The sequence below is a fragment of the Struthio camelus genome, chromosome 10, assembly GCF_040807025.1.
Source record: "Struthio camelus isolate bStrCam1 chromosome 10, bStrCam1.hap1, whole genome shotgun sequence".
NCBI classification, from domain to species: domain Eukaryota; kingdom Metazoa; phylum Chordata; class Aves; order Struthioniformes; family Struthionidae; genus Struthio; species Struthio camelus.
Window position 1 is genome coordinate 5,825,442 of NC_090951.1, and position 24,319 is coordinate 5,849,760.

Genomic DNA, 24,319 nt, shown 5'->3' on the forward strand with positions numbered 1-24,319 from the left:
GAGCGCAGCTTTCAAACCTTTCCACTACGCGCGGGATCCTGGGACAATTCCCGCTGCCCATCGGAGTTGAAAGCTGCTGGTGACACTATAAGGAGCCCCCATTTCCTCTGCAATCTGCTACAGGGTCACTGTTAGCGTTTCGTTTCCTCCCATCATCGGGGGGGGGGGGGGGGAGCACACCTGATTTGCTATAAGTGACTATTGCACACGTGCAGCCAAGCACATATGGATGTCTTTGACACTAGGAGGAGGGGGACTTGGGGGACACACTGTGTCTCTGGGAAATATATTCTGAGCATGCAGAATAGCAGCATCTTTTATTAACTAGCACTTAAATTGCTAGCTATAGAAAGCCACGTACAAAGCAAAACAAAATTAAAAAGGGACAGTGAGGCTGTTGTAGATAAGGCTTTTTAAAATACAAAACATAGCCCATACATACAATCAGGAGAACTGCAGTGATTACTGAAGAATCTTTGAAATTTTTTGCTTCGGAAGAAACTGTAGTTTAGGGAAAAGAAATAGCTGAATACTTGTAGTTCACAATACTTGATTTTTTTATTTAATTGTAATTTACTTAATTGTAAGTAAGTGCATAGCTGTAATGCTTCTGTGATTTGTACATAAAGCAACATCAAGCATCATCTCAAAGCACAATGTGATTACAGTTGAGTAATTTCTCATACTTAAAATGTAAGCCTTTAGGTATCTGATTAAGATTTATCCTTCCTCCTTATATCAATATAATTAGTATTACTGCAAACACATCTTCAGCAGAATAGATATGTTTTGGAAAAATCCTTCTGTGCATGAATTTGAATTTAGCCACAGTAATTAACGTGCAACCTTGTGAGCAGAGGGTGTATTCCCGCCAGGCTGCGGCTGGACTTAGCAAACAAACTAGATGGGAGACACTTCAGATTCAAAGGGAGCCCCGGAATTACTGCTTTTTGGATATGTCGCTGAGAGAAGCGGAGCTGTGAAACATCAGAAACAAGACTGAATTGTCTCCTCATGTTTCTGATCATGAGTTTTAGGCCACAAATAGCCTAAGTATTCGCCACATATATCCTAAGTGTGGAGCTGCATGATTACAGCATGAACGGGTGTTAAAAATGCAAGAGCAAAGGAGGACAGACTTTGGCTTGCTGTAACAAACTGAACAGTGAATGTCTTTGTTTTTCCAGCTATCAAATTTCAACAGGACTGTGGTAGTCATTGGAGATGTAGGTATGGTTTTCCCCAGGCGGCAGTGCAAAGCAGTAAGGAAAGAGACCTAGTGCCCTGCCAGGGTTAGGGGAAAAGCTTCTAAGAGATGAAAGGAGGAGGGAACGGGCAGAGTCTGCTGCCAGCTAAGCATGAATAGAATGGGAGTGATTTGATTGTGCCAGGAGGGAATTATTTGTACCTGAACCAAGGAGAGGTGCAGGAACAGCAGTGAAAATCAATTTCTTTTCCAGATGCATGCTAATATGGTCTGCCTTGCACTGGGGTAGATGGAAAGAGAAAGCCTAACCTTTAGTGCTTGTCAAAAATAGGGGAAAAGATTGTATTTAATACCACTGTATTGAAGGCAGTGAGTTAAAACAGAGACGACCTGCCGGTATTGATGGGTACTAGTTTCCTATCTAGTGTTATATTGAATTTCTCTTTCAGCGTTTTCTCTATTTCTTCATCTGCAAGGATTCTGATTTCCACTAGATCCATATTATCCTTATAGTTGAACTTTATCTCAGAGAGTTTCCACCCGACTAAAGCCCGGATGCCATCAGTGGTCTGCAAACTGCAGATAGACTTGGTAACAAACAGGGAGTCTGGCGCTGTCTGCAGCTGCAGGTTGGCAGGTCTGAATTCTTCGATGTCTCGCGGCTGAAGGGTAAAGAGATAAATTCGCCGGCAAGCTTCTTTTTCCACACTGTGGGAAGTAGAGACGCTTTCGTTGGGGACATACTGCTTCCTTTTTACTTTCTCGAGGTACCAGATGCCATTCTCCTCCAGGAAGCGAAAGATGCCGGGAGTCTGAGGCTGATCTTTCTGCGAAATCAGTTCCATTGGCTGCCAGAGCTGGTAGACCATCCCAAAACCTCCGTCCACAATGTAGGGTTTGCCATGAAGAACCACTTTTAGCAGAAGATGATCGATTTCATCAGCATATGCATCATACTCTGGGACATAAACTTTTGCTCCCAAAAGGGTGACATCATATCCTAGTGTTTTCAGGGCCCAAGCCAAAAGCTGGTTATTTTCCATGCACCAGCCTCCACGGTTCTTCCTCACGATCTTGTTGTACAGTGACTCCAGGTCCAGCTCGATGCGCTCTCCGCAGTGGATGCTGAGATTTTCAAAAGGGACCGCACGGATGTGGTGCTGGAGTATTTTCGTTAAAGTATCCAGATCCAGTTTATCGTAGGAGCCCTGGTAAGAAATTCTGGCAAAATATTCCTTGATGTCCATGTTGCCTCTGACAGAAAGGTGGAAAAAAAAAAAAAAAAAACCAGATTGTGTTGGAAATGATGGGAGGCTCTTCTCTGTTCATTATTATGGGGCCCTAATCAACAGGAGAAGCCTGTTCAGAAGAGGACGGCGATTTGACTAATGGCCTCATCAAAGCCAGTTGAATATAAGTTTTAGCACGGAGAGGAGCCAAGGGGACATTGCTGATGAGCACAAATGTTATTTTTAATTGTTTCTTTTACAGCTGTGCCTAGCAGCTCCAGCTGTGTCAAGCACATTTCAGCAGAGAGCTCCTGCCCACCAAAGCGACAACGCTCAGCAGGAAGGCACGAAGCCAGCAGCAGCGCTGTTGTCGTGTTAGAAATTACAGGAACTGAAGTTCCCGAGACACAACGTGATTTACTCGTGGTTTGACTCAGAGAAGCAGAAGCTGAAAACAAACCCTCCCTCCCCGGGCTGAACCTGGCCTGGCTCGGGATTTCCTTCCTGGCGCACGCAGCCTGACGCAGGCTTCGGCTCGAGGGCTGCGTTTCGGGGGAGCTGGCCCCAAAAGGCGCCCCAGCCTTCCCAGTCCCTCGTGGGGCAGCAAGGAATGGGATTTTGATGCGGCCGGGGAGCTCTGTTATTCCTGTCCGGGCGCCAGGAGATTTCAGGCAGCTCCGAGTACTGAGCGCTGCTGTCTAGATATATCGATCCAAGAGATCCCAAAACGTTCTGAAGTATCCGTATGTGAATCTTAAGTTACAATTATAAGAAACCGTCAGGTTAGACAGGATTAAGCTATCCATGTAGTGAAAAATGGCACGTGCCAGATTGTACGGGAATATTGGATAGATGCTTTCCGTATATAGCAAAGGCAACGGAAATACAAAAGTTCCTCTTGGTACCATTTCCTGGCAGAAGCAGAAAGCGTTGCCAGTTTGGCAACCCACCTTTCCTAAAATTTAGCCTACAAACGTTCAGAAATCTGTAACGATTGCATGAAGGCCAGCGACACATCCGCAAGAGTCCCCGAGCAGGCTGCCTTATCACGCCTCGGCGTAAGAATACCAGCTTATTTCTCTGGGGAGTCTCTTGGTTCAGCTTTTGGCTGGTTTCCAAGCTTTTGCCCACAGCACGCGAACGACAACTTTTCTTTCTTTCTATGGATGAATTTTTCAGAAACGTCGTTCATGGCCGTGTGACTCCTCAAACCAGCCTCGCCAGCCGTCACCTTTCCTCCCCCAGCTTTCTGTCGGCCCAAGTAGGGAAAGCGTTTGTATTAATTCTCATTTAAGGGAAGAACCTTATTGGTGCGGGGTTGGGGGGGGGGTCTGTCTGTCCGTCTCTTGCGGTGGTTTCCGAGGCCCTCTCAACAGCGGTACCTGAAGGTCAGTCAGCTGGCCCCAACGCCCGATCTGTTGGCGGCTGATCACCCAGTAAATAAACGAGCCCATCTGCTGCACCAACATGAAAGGCAGCATCCAAACGCCACTGCCTCTTTCTCGCTCTGCTCTTATGCAACCAAGCCGGTTTCCGCACTGCTTTGCCTCGGAGCAAATGTAACTTCCTGTTTAGGAAGCGCTATCAAAACGCTGGGTTTAAAAAAGTGCCTTACCTGCAAAATCAGTTCAACCACGAATGTGTCTCCTGGGTTTGTTTGTTTGGTTGGATGTTTTTAGGCTAAAGCAAGTGGCTCGGCTGTCTGTCCTGCACCTAGCGCGGACAGGGACCGGGACTGTTCTCCGGCTCCTCTTCGGGGGAATGGCTTTTCCCTCAACTTGCTCTCACCCTCCTCGGTCAGATTGCAAAAGCTGAAAGGGGAAAGGAAAAAAAAAAAAAAGGGTGGAGCACAAGCCCTGGAGTGAGCTAGTGAAAACCAGCAGCGCTGCCACCCCGTGCATGCAAAGTCGGTCTGCTGCTAGCACGGAGGCTGCTGTTTGTCCGCGCTGCTTAAATGCTTTCTGCAGCAGCTGGTCTGGAGCTTGTGAAGAAAAAAGGTATTTTCTGTTTCAGCAGCTGGCTGTATGCGTAAGGGTAATATATATTTTTCCCAGGTATGCGGTTACAGGTTGTTTGGGAACGCGGGGAATCTTGCATGCTTCTAATCAGAGAAAGATTTTTGTCCACTTCTTCCTAAAGGCAGCAAGATTTCTGCGCAGCTGCGTGGAAACCTGCAACCCCCCTGGCCCCAATCAGCGTGCGCAAGAACGTCAGCACCGCTGCCTTTGCCGAATTTTCCTCTTTATAATTTAGGTGCATTTCTTTATTACCCTAACTGTAACAGAATGTAAAGAAAAAGAAAAAATGAGACAGCAGTGTGTCATCTTTGATCTTTGCCCAAAAAAGAGCACCTTGGGATGCCACGATGTTGAAGATGCTATTGGCAAAGACGTAACGAATATGAAGTGCTAACGCGTAGGGCTCGCCATCCTTTCAGGGTGTTTCATACTGATTTTCCCTCTGCAAATTTTGCCCGCATTTTCCCAAGCTAAGTCTGATTCATTATCTCACATATATACAGCTGGATTCTTTCACATTAGCTCCTCAATGATACTTGCCCTCCTTCTCACGTAGTATCACCAGCAAGTTTCATTCAAACACTGATTTCTTGGAATAATTAGCAGAGATAATAAATCAGGCCAAACCAAGACATCAGGGGTCACCCCCTACACAGCTCCCGTATCGACGTTTTGCTCGTCGCCAGCCTCGTGCGGCAGCGTACCTGCTTTTGCTAAGCGTGACAGCAGCCCCTGTCTCCAAACCTCCTGCAGAAAGCGTTGGTCTGTTTTAATTACGACGGAGCGCGGCTCCCGGGTTTACAGCCCGGGGCGGGGGGGGGGGGCGTCTCCGAGACCCCGGGCCGCTCCGGAGCAGCCCGGCGTGAGCTCGAACCCTCTGCTGGGGCCGCGCGCCTGCCGGACCCTTCTCGGCTGCCGGCGAACCGCTTCTGCTTGTTTTTATCGCCCTGGAAAAGTCATGACTCTGCAGCCTGCTGAGTGGCTAACGTTCGTTTTGAAAGGAAAATACTCATCTAGGCTCCGGCTGATGAGAGATAGAGACGATAGTAATGACTAATCTTAAATGTCTGTCTCATCACTGTTGCATTCGCCACTATTACCTAAGAATGGCTACACTTGCAAGTAGAGAAATTTGGGTTATTCGCTAGGGGTCACTTAGCCCATTGCTGGTTTGGCATAGGGGGTTCTGCACTTTTATTTCGTATTTGCACTTACTGAATCACACAGGAGTACTGGGGTTTCAAAAATCATCGCTGGGGCTACTCTTTGGTGTCTGCTGCTGCTGAGTGCAGCGTTTTTCTAGCTACCGTAAGTGCTACAAAACTTCAACGATATAAAGTGTTGTCCGAATCAATTCCTTTTCTCTTCGTAATCCGTTACCGTTACGCTGGCTTTGGAGAGCTCGGTCTTGTTATACAACGTTTTAAAACCCGGGGGCCATACAGAACCATTCTGCGTTTCAAAAGAAAAAAAAAAAAAGGGGGGGGGGAACCCACGGGGAACCCACCCACACGCATCGATCCGCCTGGCACCGTTCACGTTACAGGGAAATCCCATGAAAAAGTCAAAGTGCCGAGGGGCCGGCTGCCGGCGGGGCGGCGGAGGCTCCTCGAGCCACGAGAGCTGGAGCTGCCGGCAGCGCTGCCCCGCGCGCCGGTGAGCGCGAGGGCGAAGCTCACCGCTCTGCGTTCGTGGAAAAGGCCAAGGTTTGCATTGCAGCTGGGGGCCGGGCCGCTGCGGCTAAGTTCAACGAGCTGCCGCCGTCGCTGCCCGCCCGAGCAAAGTGCGTCCGCGGCTCTGCCTCGGCTGCTGCCCTTTGAGCTTTCTCCACGAGAAGCTCAGTGCCGTGGCACTCCGCTTCTGTTCACCGGGCTCCGTGTCTTCTTCTGAATAGCTGGCCCCGAGGGCTGTTCAAGTTTGCCCCCGGCTCTCATAGAAATGGATGCAAACCTGTGGTTTGGATCTCTTATTTTACACAGCTCACTGTAGCAAAGCCATACCCGTCTAGCTCCTTATTACCTGTAGGATAACTGGATGCTTCATATACAGATTATATCACATCCTACTAATTGGTAGGGGAGAGGGAAGAGAGACTTAAGCTAATAAAAAATCAGTATGTTTAAAAAAAAAGAAAAATTAGTAGAAAATCTTAAGTTCTTACACAAGGTCGGATTCTGCCGTGCGTCTGAATCCTGAGAAGCGCCACAAGAAAACACTGCAAAATGTGAGCTAAGCGGCAGGCTCTCTCCTATCATTTCCAAAGGGATTTTAATAGATGTAAGCTGCTCCAGTACAAGTAAGAGTGGTAAATCATTTTCATAGCTTATGATCAGATTCATGACGGTAGAACTTTCTCATGCTTTGTATTCATTGGCTTCTTTACGTAATTATACATATCAGCTGTAGCCGTGGCCCTATATCTTTGTGCTTTCTATCTAACACATCCATCACATGCAGTTCCTGTGGTCCTCGCTTCCCCTCCGCTTGCTAAAGGATGATTTTGTGACTACGTCGCCAGCTTTTCTTGCAGGATTATAGAAGGGGGTAACTGTGCTGGACTTTTCTTGGGCTTTTTCTCAGTGAGGAAGAGACCAAGTCTCAATTTTAGTGACTCCACTAGCAAAGGAATATTTTTAAAGGCTAGTGAGAGTCAAAAATTATGTCCCTGGCTTATCTATACCCAATACCAATATGACGTTTTCACACAAGCCAGCACAAAGAGTATTAATGCAGGCCTAGGAGACAGCTTTGGTCTTCTGGGCCTTTCAGTCCTGAGGGGTTCAACATAAATCTTTCAAATGCAAGTGGTCATAATTCATTTAAATCCCATTACAAGGGGAACAACTGGCTTTTCTACCTGAATGGATTTATCTCACAGAAGGTTTGAAGCAAAAAACATTTTAGGCAACTGCTTTGATGAAAAATATGTTCATACATCCAGCTCCTATTTTCCCATGTATCATGACTTCTGCAGTGAGAAACATCGGGGCAGGACCACTCGTCAAGGTACGTTCACAGCGCTGCGAGGACAGCCTACACTTTCTCATGCTTCTGCCACCCCAGTGTGAGACTGTGGGATATGTATTAGGAAGCAGAAGTTGTCCTCCATTTCACAAGCAGTAATCAAACCCTAAATGTGCTGTTATCATCTCCCTCTCATGGTCTACCTCTCTTTGAGTTGCCAGCATTAAGCTGTGTTAAGCTGTGAAAATTTTGAGGAGAAAGTTCTCCAGACTGCAACTCAGCCACTCACACTGTTCCCCTCAGCACGCTTGACTTCCAGCAGTAGGCAGCTTCATCTGTTCTTGCCCCCTGGCTAGCAAGCAGCTGGTTAGACTCTATGCTGCCTTAGCAGCCACAGCTACAGCTTCAGCTTCCCATTCCCTGCTGGCATGTGGAGAGGAGACATGGCTGAGGGCACTGATTAGGAGGGAGAAGACAAGGAGATCAAGAAAGGCGGACCCAGGAATGCTTACTTATTCTGGTAGACAGAGAAGGGGCAAATGGAGAGCAATAAGCAGACTGGTCAAAGGTGTGGGAGCTTTCTGTTTCTTTCATTGCCCAATTTGCCCAATACTGCCATGGCCAATGAACTCTTTAACGAACATTTTGGGTACCTCAGACTTTTCCAGCGGCTCTTTGGCCAGCTTTACCCTGTCCCCACTAACTGCTGTGTGACAGAGACGATGTCTTATTTGGGCTCACGTACTTTTTCTGTTGACCACCTGGTTCTTCCACAAGGCCCTTGGGCACAGACTCCTCTGGTTTTTCTTTCTAAATGGGCCAATTCCAGACAAGCTGATAGGAGTTAACACCAGTCTGCTCCAGGGTCTGGGGTGCACAGATACTGAACCTGTAAGCAAAATAAAACAACACATTGTTCTGCCACACTGGTATTTAATATTAGGGATTGGTCTAACTGTGCTTGCAGAGACAAGCTGCTACACCTGTAGAGTACAGTATGCACATAAATATTGCTGCAAAATTAATATAAATATTGCTTCAAAATTAATTACTCTAAGCCAAAATTTCTCTTCAAACAAATTAGAAAAAAAAATTAATTAGTTTTGTTTTGAAGCAACGGTTTTCTTAGTTAAGAATGGTTTAGCTGGAAAAGCCTGTATGGTCCTAAAGCCCCATTTTCTAGACTGAATCCTGGGGTTTGAGAGCTTCAGAAACCCTCTTGCAACCTGAAAGACAGGCTCAGCTCAGGCAGCATGAGACCACATTTTTTCTCACGCAACATTTGGAAGTGCCAATAGCTGTGCACCGAGAGGACAGGACTGGCGGGAGGTCTGCTCCTGGGGCAGTCACGATCATGGTTTCCTTGCTTGTGCGGATCAAAGGAGAGCGCGGTCTGATGCTACAGTTTGTGCACAAAGCTATTTGTCAGACAGATGTTTGGAGAGCTGAGAAGTTGGCAGATGGAAGTAACATGTGAGTCAGGAATGGAGTAATGAGCTTTTATTTTCTGCTAGCCAAACCCTGAGTGCTTGGGCTCAGGTTTCAAACAGCAGTTCGCGCCCAGCTCTAACTGGTGCCTCTGAACTTCTTGAGCTCATGTAGCTGCTATATTGCCAGAAAAGTGGGTGCTGAATAATGATAGGACCTGTGAAATGATGGCATTTCTCGCCCAGCAGCAGTAGCAGGTGACACCAAGTTGGGCTTTTGCTAAAACGCTGCTGCCCAGTGGTGCAGTGCTGGGCACCAAGCGAGAGCTGGCGGGCAGGGAGCAGCCAGAGCCCAAGCCTGCCCAGCACGAGCCAGCAGCGAGAGGAGCCACCCGTCGGCACGCTGGCTTCAATACTCCAGTGGGGAAAACAAGAAACATGGCTTGGCAGAAGGATGAGAAGCAGCACCTGGCTCTTCGGCTGCCCGACAGCTAAGGGTTGCAGCTTCAACGCTGCAAGAAGTGCTTCGGCAAGCGCTCCCCCTACCCCCTGCTCTCTGTATCTGACCATTTTGCATCCACATCCTCAAGAAATATTCCAATGCCTTCTAGAGTCAACAGGCAGTATATCTTCAGAGCACCTTTGAAGACCCAGGCCTTCAATCTTTCTCTCCTCCTTTCAACGCCCCATCTAGAATTGAGTATATTCCTTTTTACTAGATTTTTGTGAGGATAAATAATCCCAAGATCAACCAAGTATTAATTACCATCTTGTTACACTGTAATTGCCTAAAGGAAGTATGATGGTATAAAATATAATGGGGCATCTGCATTGCTCGCTGGACCCTGAGACGATTTCATTCCCGGCTGTGTAATGAGAGCCGTCGGTGAGATGGCCAGAAGCGGATCGGGGCCTTTTTCTGGTGCGGTAGCCAGAGCTAAATACATGTTACACACGTGTAGCCATGCAGACTGGACTTCTACCGCCATGCCCGTGAACCAAGCAGGTGGTACATGGGGAAATACACAGTCTCCAAGAAATATTTTGTAATTCTGTTTAATTTCACCACATTTTCACCGTTATTGGCAGCTGCTCTGTACTATTCATTATAGAGCTGCTACTCATTTTCCCATCCAGGAAGGGAAAGCATCTTTGTGGGAGGCCTCATTTGAAAATAAAGATGCTATGTTGCACTTGATGCAAAAGTTGACATAAGACATCCTTTCAAAATTAATCAGCCAATAATTTAACTTTCATCTGAAAAAATTCTGTACCATTGATAGACAAATCTGTAAGAAAACTTGTGACTTGGGCAGGCGTAACTCTACCCATTTATGTATGACCTACATGCAAAAGAAGATTTCGAAGTCAAGAGTCTCTATCATTATCAGGTACATAACTGACTAGGTATTCAAACCTACATACGATACACAAAAAATGACTAGCAAGGTATTTTAAGAGGAAGATTTTCCTGAACAATCAACAGGTGTACTGACTAAAAGAGGGAGATATATGTGCATGCTTACTGTGGGGAAAAAATTGAAAGCTCATTTAGCCCTCTAAAGATTCTTTGGTGAGCTCACCTTTGGCGGGGGTCGCAGAAAAGTACTTATTAAATACTTGCAACATTTCTGGGACTAGAATAGAAAGCAAGAGAAAAAAGCTTCTGAAAGGGAAGTATTCCTTAGTTTGCCTAAATAGAAAATATCTTGCCTTCATTATTCTTATGTTCTCCATGTAGTGATATAATTTATATTACTGTAAACAAAGTTGTATGTATAAATATAAATACACACACACACACACACACACACACACATGCACACATACATAGATACATTAGCTCAGGAAAAACAAAAAAAAACCTTTGTGCACATGCCTAAATGCAGCAGCAATAACCACTCATTAGCAGTTATTCTTTACTTCCTGGTAATGAAACCACCAGGGTACCTCCTTAGCACGGTTAAATTGTCATAATTCCACCGAAGTTCACGGAGCAACACTACTTCCACTTGCCTGGCTTTGGGCCTGGTCCAAGCTCCTCCAAAATAAAACTGTTATTTCAGTGAAAAGGCTCCCATCGACTTCCGTGGGAATTTGGATCAGCCCTGATTCAGGCAATCAGCCTAGAAACAGGCAAAGCGAGGAAACAATTACACAAGTTGTGTCATTCCCCCTACTTAGATTTTTTTTCCCCCAGAAGTAGGTGGGAGGGGAACCTTTTATGTCAGTGAAGAGCAAGAAACAGAGCATTACAGTGACAGAAAAGGAAAGAAAAACAACTGAGCCTTCAGCCAACACATACTCATTATAATGCAGCAACACACATCGCAAGAATAAGATACATTTGAGAAGACAATGTTTTCCCTCCACCGCATAGAATACTCAGGAGTGCAAGCAAGGAACAGACAAGGGAGATCTCTGGATGCAAAGTGCTGCCCCCCCTGCCCCCCACCACACTTACCCTTCTTCTGGATGTGTCAAGCAAGGAGGGTCTAGAAGCTACAGGAAGACTCAGAAACATGAAAATGCTCCTGCAATGCTCTTCATTGATTCTTGGCAGTCAATAGTCACACAATATTTGATCAGTATATGTCACATACCTGGAGCTGGGTGTTTGCAGAGTGAAAGATTTTCCTAATGGAAAAGCACAAACGGAAGAGCAAGGGTTACTGTGGCAACCTGAACTCAGAATCTCTTTGCTTTTCTCCCCGTTACACTGAGGAGCGATGCAGCAGTCATTGGCATGATACCAGCAGACACTGGTATGATTTTTAAGTGGCACTGCAGAGAATCACGGAAGCAAAAAGGGACTTTTCACCTGGTTCATCCACCTCCCCATGCATGGTCATCTGGTGCCTGAAGAAACAAATCTGAGAGTAAAGCAAAGCAGGGACTGGGCAACATATAGCTCTAGAGAAAAAAAAAAAAAAAGAGAAGTTATTCACACCTGAAACAGGAGGCTAAGCTGGGAAGCAGATGTAGCTGTGAGAAATCACACTTTCTTTTGTAGCTGACAGTCTTGTGTACTCCTGTGCACTAGGATGGATGGAAAGAGACAACCTGGCCTTTTAGGTGTTTAGAAAGAGCTGAAAGTTGTGAAGTAGATTCTATATATGGTCAATGTGTCAAATTATATTCTGGACACCAGAGGAAAAAGAAATCTGTTTACTATTAAAAAGGTAAATTGTCTTAGCTAGTGTTTTCTCAGACCACATCCACTTTTTTATTGCTTGGTTGGAACTAACCAAATTCAAAATTTTTTTCACGTTACTGAGTCTCATTCTCTTCCAGGAATCAAACCATGCCAAGGAACAGTTCTTTCCCAGAAATCAGCTCCAGGGCTAGTATGTTGCTCCAGAGCTGATATCTATAATATTTTTTTCTTCTGGCAATGACTAATTTGATCCTTGAGCATCTGAATTCATGAATGGCCTTTTCTTTAGGGAAGTGACCCTGATTAAGGTGACATCAACCCTGCACATTTTTGTTCCATAAGCTAAAAGGTAGCTAATGTCCATGCAGTGGCAACTATCACAGTGTTAGAAAGTAATGCCCTATCCAAGTCAGTGTTTCCTCTCAAGGGGATGCTGAAGTTTTTTAAAAGGAACAAGGTAGCTGTTGTACTGGAAGATCACCTTCAGCCCTTCCAAAACCTTTGTTTAATAGGAACTGTGGTAAGAAAATCTGGTGAAATAGTCCTTGAAAAGTAACCTCTCGCTTTTCAACTGAGTGGGGGCACCTCTCCTCTGGTACTTGTGTCAGGGCTCCTTTGCTCCCCTATTTAAAGCAGACCTATCACAACGCAAAGAGTAGGGTTCAGCTGCACAGTGCTGGGAAGGCCCGTTGTGGCACAGCCTGGGAAGCCGTCGGGCCCTCGTTCTCCAGGGATGACGCTGTGATGAGAGCAATGAAGATGGTGCCAAAAGGGAGCAGTCTGCTCTCCTCCCTTTCACTGTTCCCTCCCAAAGAAAAGCTCTCCTGCATCTCTCCTGGCAGGACTTAGCTTCATGCCATCAGCCTGCTCCTCGTTTTTATATCGATGAGAGCATTAAACAACCCAACCAAAGGTAACCACCAGAACCTCCTCTGGAAATCTCTTTCAAGTCCTCTCTCAACTGTCTTTTGCCAGGTTCTTACCTGCTTTGCAATTATTTTTCTAATAGCTGCCTTTGCCCATTTAACTAATAACTTCCCAAATAGCAATGTATCAAAAGCTCTGTTGAAACACAGACGCTGAAGTCCCACTGCATGTTTGTTCCATCTAGAAAATCAGTTATGCAATCACAGAAACACAATGGTTAATTCGGACCACCAATCTTTAATGAACTCCTACTCTATTGCTATTACTTACAACAGTCAAAGGCAGCTGTGGCATCTGATGTGCCTGAATTTGTCTCTCCCTCACGCATATTTCCGAGGCATAGTCTCTAGTGGCATCTGAAATGAATCAGTTGGTGTGAATGTATATTCTACCTTCAGCTGATAATTGAGAGACTAAACCTGCATGGCTGTGAGAGACTCGAGGGAAGGCCTCTGAAATTGGCTGGAAGCTTTCTTCTCAACTTTTATCGAATGGTCTCCTGAATGTTTCATCAGAAGAAAATTTGACTGCATATTTATACAGCCACAAAGATACCTAGTTTAAAACTGCAAAATCAATTCACCAACATGTGCATCAGTTATCACTCGCTGTTGTTATTCCAGCTGAGTGAACTGATTTGGTTTTCATCGCTTTGCACAATGAAGACATGAATAGACAATAACCTACTCAATCCCTTTCAGAGCAAATACTTCAAACCCTTTTCTCAGAGACAGTTCACAAACCCAAGGCTTCAACTTAAGTTGAAGAGTAGCGCAGGGTACTTCAGAGAACAGCAGAATTTAAGTCCCATCTGGCCTGGTGGGCTTGAGTGTGGTCAAACTGCTTGTTAAACATTCAAAACCATTCTTTAAAAAAAAAATCTTTGGTCAATCAGTAATTTCAAATAGAAAACAAATTAGTCAGTTGATCTGAACTGTCCAAGCTGGTCTTCAGTGAGTTTCTACTTCTACTGAATGCAGACCCAAATCCTATTTTGATTCAAAACGCAAACTTGAATTGTAGTTTGGCTGTTTTATGTCCAACTGGTATTCTACCTTTCTTTGTTTTTTTCGTTACTGTTGGTCCAGTGCTCAGTAAGAGCTACTGCAGTACTGAATATCCCTATCACCGAAGAGGTTTCATTTTGCTGTTTTCTCCCTGGGGACTAGCACATACTCTTCGAAGCTACGTATCGTTCTATTAGTTCTATTCCCAGTCTCAAAAATGCCTAGGTTCTTTTATATGAATGTGCTCTAATTTAGTACCATCAGCAAATTCCACTGAAATAGTTAGAAATAGAGATGTAGCAAAAAAATCACTGCGGTATCCCACCACAACCCTTCCCCAGTGCCAACACTTCGCTCTATATCATCGCTATAACAGGTTAATTCACAGCATATACACCCATTTATATTCCACTTCATCCCCTGGCCTTGGTTAATTATCTGATTTTGTGTGTTATGTGTTTAAAATGCACACTAACAATAAATGTTTTAATTTTTTTTTTTGCTCATAGCACCTTTGTGAAATATTTATGATTGCTAGATGCCAATATGATACAAGGTTCCTCAGGGTGAGAAGGCAGAGCAAGGCTCAGTCTTGGCATTGCCTGAGGTTTTATGGGTGTTTTTAGTCTGAGGCAATGTGAATAATATAAAACCTCATGACTTTAAAGCTTTATGGTCAGTCGCAAGCTTGTGTGGCAGAGTGCGGGAATGAGAGCCCACATGTGGCTGCACACACAGAACCACTGCAGGGTACATCCAAGCCCTGCTAATTGTATGCTTTGATATTAAAATCCCTCCAGTGCATGTATGCAGAAAAGCATGTATGTACAAATTTGCACCCTCATCCGGTTATGTGTGTAGATGTGGTGGTTAAGTGGGTCCTGGCACATCTATTTGGCCACCAAGCTACTGCATACCTCCCTGTAGCTTTACAGCACCAAACGGCCTTAAAAATAAAATGCCTGCGTCATACCTGGTTTGTCCAGGACAAGCCTGTCCTGTTTTCTCACTCTGCAATACTTCTCACTAAACCTTTTAATCTGGCCACCATGTTCCTATTGTAATGTCAGGCAATCGCACAAGTTTTTGACCCCAAGAATGTTTATACAAGCATTTTATCTACTTCACTCGCTTTAAAAGATTTTATAGCATATATTCCTTCAAGGCCAACTCATGTTTGCACTCCCTACTTCCTGCACTGTGATTTCTTTGTTGTACTCAGCCTTTGGCATGTGACAATTTAAATATTATAGGCCATATTCCTGTGTTGACACATATAGGATTTTTTAAATCAGAAAACTCACCACCGAAATTACTGGGGACACCTCCTTAAAAATCATTTGTCTCCAACAGAAGAAGTTATTTCTATCAGTAGAAATATTCCATCCTTATTTGTTCCATATTCCACGTCCTGTTGAGAAATATGCTAAAAGCAGGTTTTTCAAGAAAAATCAGTTATCTGCTGTGCTGTGCGAAGGTGAAGGCGCCTAATATACAGTGCTGCGGAGCTGAGCCTGAGGAACTGAAGCTCTTTGCTGGCATCTTTTGGTGAGCAAGGAGAAATGACCCAAGGTCTTCTCCATGTCCCGGATGGAGCAAGAGAAGGTGCTCTCACCAACTCCAAAGAAACTTTGCATCCAGAGAAATAAGATTCTGGTTTTCCCTCTTTGTCTAATGAGCAAATGGGAAAATAATTTCCACACTCTCTGGATAAGAAATCATTGCAACAGCCACAGCAGAAAGTATGAGAGCAAATGAACCCTGAGCCTGACAATGCAGGAAAGACGGTACTGGGGTCCTCTCCTGTAGAGATCATGCCTGAAGACGACACCAGCCTTGAAGAAGCTGTAATGTCGTGTGAAGAGGTGAAATCAAGCAGACTAAAAGCCATGACCAGTGCTGAAATGAAGTGGAGGTAGTTCCTAGAGGCAAATAAAGATGAAACCCAATGAAGATGACCACAAAGTGCCAAGAAGAGCAGAAATGGGACAGAGACAGCTGTGAAGCAGCTCAGTGGAGCCAGAATGGTACAAGGGGAACTCCGAGGCAATGAGCAGAGCAAGCTGTCAGCACAGGACTGACAAAAGATCTGAAGCAGCTCAGGCTGAAGGCTCAGCAAAGGCATCTGCTCAGGGACTTCAGCAAGGCAGGCTCGGGGCAAGGCTGTGACTGCATCCCTGGGGCAGTGCCAGGGCAGAGCATTTCCGGGGGCCCATGAAGTTCTGCAGCTCTCGACTTTAAACACTAAGCAACTTGTAGCGGAGGTGGGCACAGGTTGGTACCTTATTAGTTACTTGTAACAGTAAGAGGGGAATGGGCTGGAAATCTCTTAAAAGGTGCCCCTGAGCGTGCTTGTCCATATGCTTTACCTATCATAAATAGCCTTTCTACAACTTGGCTTCTCCTTAGCTCCTGTGGTAAAATGATCTTCACTTCAAATCCTTAGGGGAGTGCTTTAAAAGAAAATCCTGTCTTGTTGTGACCATCCAGTCAACTTAAGCCCTCTGGTTTTGCAGGAGGGGAGGAGAATGGGGATTGGCAGGATCAAGCCAGCATTGCCTGACTTTACTCTAAAGATGCATTCAGGTGCACAAGGGAAAGCCCTTTGCTGATTCCTTTAGTTAATTAGACTGCGAAAAGCCTCGGAATAAGGCTGCTCATTGGACCTCTGATCTTTTCCCAAAAGTGACTGCTGAGCACTGATTATAGGAACCACTAGACAGAAAATAACTGCAACATCTGCAACAACATATTTCCCCTTGAAGTAGTCCACACTGAACAGGACTGTTTAGGAGTCTAGTCTGGCAGCAGCTTTTTAAAGGCTCCAGGTGCCTAGTTCCTCCTGAGAGCCGGAGTGCAGCCCGGTCCAGAAATGCCTTGTCAGCCACGGCTTTGCTGGAAGCAACTGGACTGTTTGGACAGGGGCTGTGTAACAAATTAAAGGTGTCTTCTGGTTTTTATTCTTGTTACTTTTGCATGAATTATACTGCCTGTCCACCTACATTAATCCCAACATCTTGGGTGCTCTCATACAGTACATTCTGATATTGGCATTGTTTCCGTTTTGAAGAGCCTTTCTTCTCAGTCTTCATTAAAAAGAACCTAAATGAGCAATAATGCCTCTGGACAAGCATTTTATTTCTTTGCGGAGCCACCAGAGGAGCTCTGTTGGTTCCCTTGAGGTCAAATTCCTTTCATCTTCTGTGCCAGCCACAGAATAAAAAGTCTTAAATTTCCTTTGAATTCTGGTGATTGGTTAAAGTAACATAGCCCCCTCTTTAAAAACTTCTTTGAAGCAGAAATGCCTGGGTGTGCATACACAAAAAGTGTTGAAACAGTTCGGTTAAAGGTGTGAATTTTAAGTCCATTTAGTTAAACCTGGGCAACTCCCTATACGTGAAATCTCTTTCCAGGTGACTGATCGATTTCTGTGTAATTTCATTCAACCAGGAGTCCTTTCAACATTATTCAATATAAACCAAGTCAAAATTAGAGATTACATATTATATGTTTACATGCGTTTCATTGTATCAGTTCAAAAACAGATTAAAGTTACTTGGAACTGCTTAAAAATAGACTAAAGTTAAGTGAAACACCCTTGTGTAGACATTAGTGTAAGTCATACTTCTAAGCAGATTTAATCTCTGTTTGTCCAGCAATACCCAGGAGACTGACTTGAGCAACATAGTGCTATGAATTCATAGAACAGATGAGTTAAAGCAGATGGCAAGCCTGTGTGGATTCACTCCGTCACAGTAAATGCAGTCATAATTTGGTTTATTTTAATTCGCTTACACTAGCATTTCTCCTGTAGTCAAAGTAAAGTTCCTCCTGTAGACAAGCCCTGAGGGTAGAGCTCTCAGGGAGCTGTTGGTTTCCTTGCTCTCGACTGTTTTGAAACTTGAACTTAAATGTAAAAAACTACTCAGGAGCTTCTAAAAAAAAGAAAATCCCCAGTCTTGAAACCTTTATTCACGGTGAAATCTTGATGCCTTAATTCTCTCTGACTAGCGCTTTACTCAAGTGGCTCTGAAGAAAACGCTGCATCTCCCTTATCAAAGTGCTTTGCCCAGACAAGGGTGTATCGCTGGCCTCCAATTTTCACACGCTCTCCACCAAGGGAAGGGGAGTGCTCCCGCAGGGGGTGCTGACCACCAGGGAGGGCCCAGCCCTCTCCATGGGGAACTTCTGCCTCTTCCCGGGTGTGCTACCACCACCGCTCGTGAGCCCACCTCCCACCAGGGACCTGCTTGCCCTCTCTTGATTGGTGAGCGTCTTCCATTCCTAATCATCAATCATCAACCTAATCATTGCTCTTCTCCGGGATTCGTCTGAAAAAGGATGAGGCTTCCTTTTTCCTGCTAGAAAGGGCATGGTGGTGTGGGTCCTGGCTTGCTGGAGTGACTTGCATAACAGCTGCACAGAGCTGAGCAGAAAAGGGGAAAGAGTTCACTTCCTTATGTGCCTGGTGGCCATGAGTGCAAATACATCCACGACCTGCGAGCAAATATGATCGTATCGGTTCTGCAAACACATAATAAATGCAACTGGGGCTCTCTTACGATTACTGCGTAAAGAGCTGCCCACGCTACTTGCTAGGCCACCCAGGACACTGAGCGTCTATGCTGCAACCTCTCAATCCCACCATCCCAAGCCTCCGGTTCCCTTGTAAGTTCCTGACCGTTCTTGTGCTCAGACTGCCTGGGAAAACCAGGGGTGCCGGATCCGCGTGAGCCCCTGGCCACCCGCTAGAGACGCACAGCCAGGCCAGCTGCATTTCCGTGGAAGCACCAGGAGATGCAGATGGTGGGTGGGGGAAATAATGCCTATAGGAACACCTCTGATATCTGTTTAGTTCACCACATTTAATTGATGTTAGCTCATTTTTGTGATTATTCTGTATTTTAATCCCATCCTTCGCACGCTGTGGCAAGGACAAGAAATACTGGTTAGGTGAGTCTGAGCCTGTCCCCGGTAAAGGAGAGGTTATAGCTGTATGCTAAAGGCCTTGTCAGAAAGCGTCCTGCTACTGCGCTTGCTAGGCTCGTCCCTCTGATCCCTCGGCTCTGAAATTATTGCTGATTTATTTGAGCAGAACCCAAACACAATTTCACCCGTTCTCTTGCTTAGCACTACAGAAACCATCAAAGTGTCTGTCTCCATTCGAGGCTCAGAACAGAGAGCAATGGAGAAAGACCAACCTGTCGTCTATGTTCGTCGCTGCAATACGGTTAACCCTTTCCGCCTGCTTCGCGCGCCTGCCCCAGGGGAAAGCAGCTGCAAAGAGGCATCCGCTAAACAAATGTTACTTCCTTTCTCCAGGTGTTTTTTCACACATTTCCCCGTGTACACTTGGCTATACACCTCTAACATATATTGGCAGTAGCTTGTTGTTACAGGCTGCGCAAACTACTCATTTAAATGTAAATTGTTCTTCTCTAAGTACCAGCTACACTTGACACTAAATTAGTCTATATTCTAGCACCTCACCCCAAATTTTCTAATCGAACAATTTATATTTTTTTTTCCAATTAACGCATGATGGCATATTACTTTCTTTGTAACTGGTTCTTCAAAATATTTCTGTAAGTGGCCTAAATTTCTCTGTCTAGCCTTCTGCAAACTAATCTTGCTGTGTGACAGTTCAGTAATGAAAACTGCAAGTAGATCCTCCACGGGTGTAAATTCTCCCAGCATCACTGGAGACACTGAAGTCAGAGCAACCTACAGCAGTGCAAGGCAGAGACACTACGGATCCTGCCCTGAGCCCTGCTTAGGAGCCCCCTGCTCACAGTAAGAGCCCCCTGCTCACAGTAACGTCAGTGCGAGCTAGATCGCATATAACTCATAGTCATTGCATAATTACCCCCAAACTGGAGAGAGAAAACCTTTAGCTTTGTTACGGTGCAGCAGTCAGGCAAAAAAAGTCCTTTTACAGGTTTCTGTGATGGCAGCAAGACAGAAGTAAGCTTAAGAGATAAGGACAGTGTCCTCCCTGCAGGAGAATAAAATTTGTTCGGAGGTGACAACGAGAAGCAGGGCAGGACACCTTCCTCCAAAGCCAGCGCAGGTGACAGCAATGTTATCCTCAAATCTGCCATCAGCAGGCTAGAGATGTTTTGCTTCTTTTTAATAGGCCCAATATTTCCAACGGCACTCTTGGAAAAACCCTCTCTGCATAAGCGTTACGGCTGCCTGCAGTACGTGAGCTCCAGCCGCAGTGGCTGCGGGGAGCATCCGTGACGATGCACCAGCTCCCTAAAATGCACAGCGACGCGGTATGCCTTGCTATACATCTTAACCAAAGTGCTTTTCCAAGCCTCCAAGGAGCCAACCCCAACTGGTGTACGCTGGGCAAAGCGATCTGCTGTCCAGGTCTCACCCCCCCCATATACTCTATAGGTCATGTCAGAGTGCAGGGTCTCCCTGGGGCTTTCTCCCTTGAGATTTGGCACTTGAATGACAGCACCATTTCAGACAACTTGGTTTTAAGAGATTTTTGAAAGTGTTCTTTACAGTAATATTTAAAATAGCCTTTATGATTGAAGTAGCCTAGCTCTAAACAGTTAAATGAATACTAAACAAAGTGGCAGGCCTAGATACTTGCTGTGTTAAAGACCCCATTTCTCCCCCAACCACAAAAACCTGTCAGGCAAATTCTCCTGTATTTCATTGCAAATTAACATGTCTTTTTGAAAATGCATTGCATTTACTAGGTCTGATTGCAATCACTATTTGTGTTCTTAAGACTTTGCAAAGATGCTTGAATTAAATTATGGGACTGGTCACCTAATTACATCTAGTATTGTTTTCGTGCATTCTTTGCTCCATTTTAACATCCTAATTTTGTGCACAGCATGCTTAAAAGTCTAGAAGGGAAGCGGTCTCAGTCCTTACACGACTGTGAATTCCCAACAACCACTAGATGTCACCACGATTTTACTTGCTCTCCAGTCTTTGCCCAACCGGTGCCATTAAGAACACGGGAAAATAATTTATCATTAATAACAAAAAAAGTATTTACATTTTGCATCGAACATGGAGCTTAAAAAGGGGAAAAAGTGACACAGACTCCTACCTTTGTGCATGTCATCTCTGAGAGCATTTAGATGGAGCAGCTCTGCACAAGAATCTGACTTTTAATTTGTCCCTTCATGGCAGAAAAATAGTTTGATACCTCAATGATCCAGTTTCTTCGCCTAGGAATCAGGGTAAAACGTACTTTTTTTCAATACAGTTATCAGAGCTGTGTTCAATTCTCCAGTCCTGCCAGCTTTAGAATTATTTCATCAGCTTGGTCCTGTTACAGGAAAAAAATTTAAAAAATATATATATATATATATATACATATATACATATATACATACTTGGAAAAAAAGAAGAACCTTTGCTTAAACGGGCAAGTGCAGGAGACTTACACTGCCTTGTGGTTTTTAACAAACTGGTTTTACTGTAGCTTATTTTGTTGAAACGTGGTGCATTTTCACATTTGTAACTGTAACTGCTTTTTTTTTTCTTGAAGCACGGGTACGTCACTTTTTATAATGATTTTTTTCATTCAACATTTAGCAGTGGGGTTGGCCTAACTACATTGGAGATCTTCCTGTTCATGGAAATGCGGTGTGTTACGCTGCTTTTGAGAAGGCACCCAGAGCTTTCAGCCTTAAATCAAAGCTAACGCCGTGTTCTTTACAGTGGCAAATCTCCAAGCCTTAGGCCACGTTGTCTCTCTGGGTACCTACAACGCTCCTGAAACAACAGTCGGAACGATCAGGTACAGAGGAAATACTACGTGCCTGACGGGTGACCAACACGTCTTGTGACAGGCACCATAAGCACCGGGTGTGGATTTAGCCTCCCCTGAACCCGAGGAAGGGCCGATCCGGGGCTCACGGCGTGGTACTATTGAACAGCTGAATCAAACCACAACCTTTGTGGGCTTGACTGTGACGCCCCGAGGAGGAGCGAACGGGCAGCTGCATCGCCTGTGCGGTAAAACGGACCAGGAGGGCTTTGGTGATGCAACACACTCCGTGATTTCACGGGCGGCAAATCCCCAACGCGGCTCTGGGAACACCGTCACCTCCAAAACGTGAGAAGCCGGAGGAGAACAAGGGGCTCCCATGCTCTGTGCATCGCTAACGCTCACTGTTATTAACCCCCACTGGCTAATTATTAAGCTGTAACCCTGCCATGGATAATCCGAAGGATAAATAGTAGACGCGGTGGCCGTAACCCCATGAGGCGCCACTTCGTCTCTTGCCCCACAGGCACAAAAGCAGGCAAACGCTCTGCCAGCGCCGCCTGCCCGGGAGCTCGTCCCTGGGGGCAGCGGGGGGACGGCGCCCGGGCACGCGGCAGCCCGGGCCGTAGCCACCCCGAAGTCCCATCTTTGCATGGAGGTGATGGTCTCGCTCTCTCTTAACGTTAAGGAACTGGTGCTAATTTACGTGTGGCTGTCTGTCAGCAATTTAAGGTCTGGCTTTTTTGGCTCGGCAATGAAATTTGACTCGACGGTCTCTAGCAATTTTTTTTCAAACCGCAGGTGCTTTCTCAGTCCTACCCCACATGCCTTATCCCAGCCCAAGACCTGATGTCTGCCTGTTTCTCTTTGGCTTTTTACTCTCCACCCAGCTCTTCTCTTTAATCACGCTGTCCTTGTCCTCGCGTTCTGCTTCTTTGGGTCCAGGGAGATGTTTATATAGGAAAGCTCATTGCCCTCACTTACCCCCAAAATTCAGGAACATAAAAGTCCTTCAAAAGTAACTGAGATGATTGCTTTTGATACCTCCCTGTTTCCTAAATTGCGTACTAATCCAGCAGATCTCTGCGAAACTTTTCTTGGGCTTGGATAAGCCCTGAATGAAATAAAATACTGTCAATAAGCAGTGCCAGACCAACAGTGGCATATGGGGACCAGGGTCCCTTTCTGAGTACACCTCCTTCAGGATTTCCGGTAATGAAGGTGTCCGTCCCCATCCCCAGCTACATCTTAGTTCTCTTTTCAGGTCTCCTACAGCACAATACTCTTTCAATCTAAAGTCCTGCTGTCTTCCAAGGAAAGTCAAACAAAATGGACTTTACAGCGCTGTATGAAGACAGCTTTTAAATTAAGTTCAGGGTTATTTTCATTTTTGCTTCATGACACATAATATCTTTAACACAAAAGAAAATATGCCTGGCTCAGAATTTGAGCCAAAAATGACAAGTCCAAAATTATCTCAGCTTAGAAATATTACTATCTAGTTTATTATTCTTAGGCTTGGTTTATGATCACTCCTTCCAACAGTGGACCTGCACTTCGAATTAATTGCAGCTCATGTACTTTCGGTATAGAAAAAGATTAAACAGATTATACATTTTATCACTAGTTCTTGCACAAATATAAGAGCAGCAAAGGTTGCTTTTTTTAGTTTCTTTCCTGCAATTATACCTATACCTTTGTCACTTTGTACCCTGCCACTCATTACTAAGTTGGTGCAGATTATATTTCATTTCACAGTTTTCCTTAGGAAGAAAGTATCCTTCTTTTAGGATTAAGATACTCATTTAAATTTCAAATTACCTTTTTGGCAAAATTTCTTCAGTTCACTCTAATAGTAAAACTTGTATAGTTCCCTGTGGAACTGGCCAGATCTCACTTCTATAAGAAAGACAAAAAGAAGTGCAGATCTATCTAGGTCAAAGTCTTTTATGTCTCATTTCCTGTAATTCTCTCTTCTATTTTCTTTCTTCCCATGCCACACTGCTCAATATTTTAAGCATTCACCTGTCAGGCGAGGAAGGTGATCCTATATCATATTCCTTCCCACCCGGCGAGACAGCTCCCAGCACAGCGCACTGCAAAAACCACTTGCCGGGACAGAGTCACAGATTCGCTGCTCCGAAACCAGACGGCACTAGAAATCCCTAAATTTGGATGCTGAGATTTGGTTTGACTTTCGTCCTTTTGAAAAGGCAGCGGAAAAAGATTATTCTCACTCTGCCCTCTTGACTGAACAAAAATGGAGTGGGCAAGTAAAGGACGAGCTTTCTGGCGCCTGCTTTTCCGCTGCGGGCCTGCATCCCACACGCCCACCTGCCTATATGGCGTGTTTCGTGGCGAAGGCTTCTTCACTCGTGGCCTGTGCCTAAAAGCAGATACATGCCCTTTCCTTCTAGGGTTTTGGTTTCTTAAAAGGTGGAAAAAAAAATCCATCCTTTTTGTCCTAACCTTTCATCAGAGGTGATGGATGCTGCTGCTCACGGTGGGCCGCGACAGGTGAGAGTTTGCACTGCTGGGACAACCTCTGCCGTCAGCAATGACCCTGCTGGTGTCTACTGTAACTGGAAGCCCCAGGAGATGGTCACCACAGAGTTCTGTTACGAAATCTAATAGACAAC

The 24,319-nt window shown here is 45.1% G+C and overlaps 1 protein-coding gene across 3 annotated transcripts; it reads right to left on the reverse strand.

Moving 5' to 3' along the window:
- Nucleotides 1-539: 539 nt before the first annotated feature.
- Nucleotides 540-10,964, reverse strand: LOC104149335 (arylamine N-acetyltransferase, pineal gland isozyme NAT-3). Of its 3 annotated transcripts, none has more exons than XM_009682923.2 (4): nt 10,862-10,964; nt 8,164-8,307; nt 3,819-4,247; nt 540-2,461 (listed from the first exon to the last, which is right to left on the reverse strand). In XM_009682923.2, exon 4 carries the CDS (start codon nt 2,452-2,454, stop codon nt 1,582-1,584), a length of 873 nt encoding a protein of 290 aa, XP_009681218.1. In that variant the 5' UTR covers nt 2,455-2,461; nt 3,819-4,247; nt 8,164-8,307; nt 10,862-10,964; the 3' UTR covers nt 540-1,581. The 3 variants fall into 3 exon arrangements, with proteins under 3 accessions (XP_009681218.1, XP_009681216.1, XP_068812252.1); XM_009682921.2 differs by having other exon boundaries at nt 4,052-4,247; nt 10,862-10,959; XM_068956151.1 differs by lacking the exons at nt 8,164-8,307; nt 10,862-10,964 and adding an exon at nt 5,159-5,415 and having other exon boundaries at nt 4,052-4,247.
- Nucleotides 10,965-24,319: the final 13,355 nt, after the last annotated feature.

Coding starts and splice junctions, on each gene's coding strand:
- LOC104149335 (XM_009682923.2), bottom strand. CDS start 2,454: ATGGACATCAAGGAATATTTTGCCAGAATTTCTTACCAGGGCTCCTAC.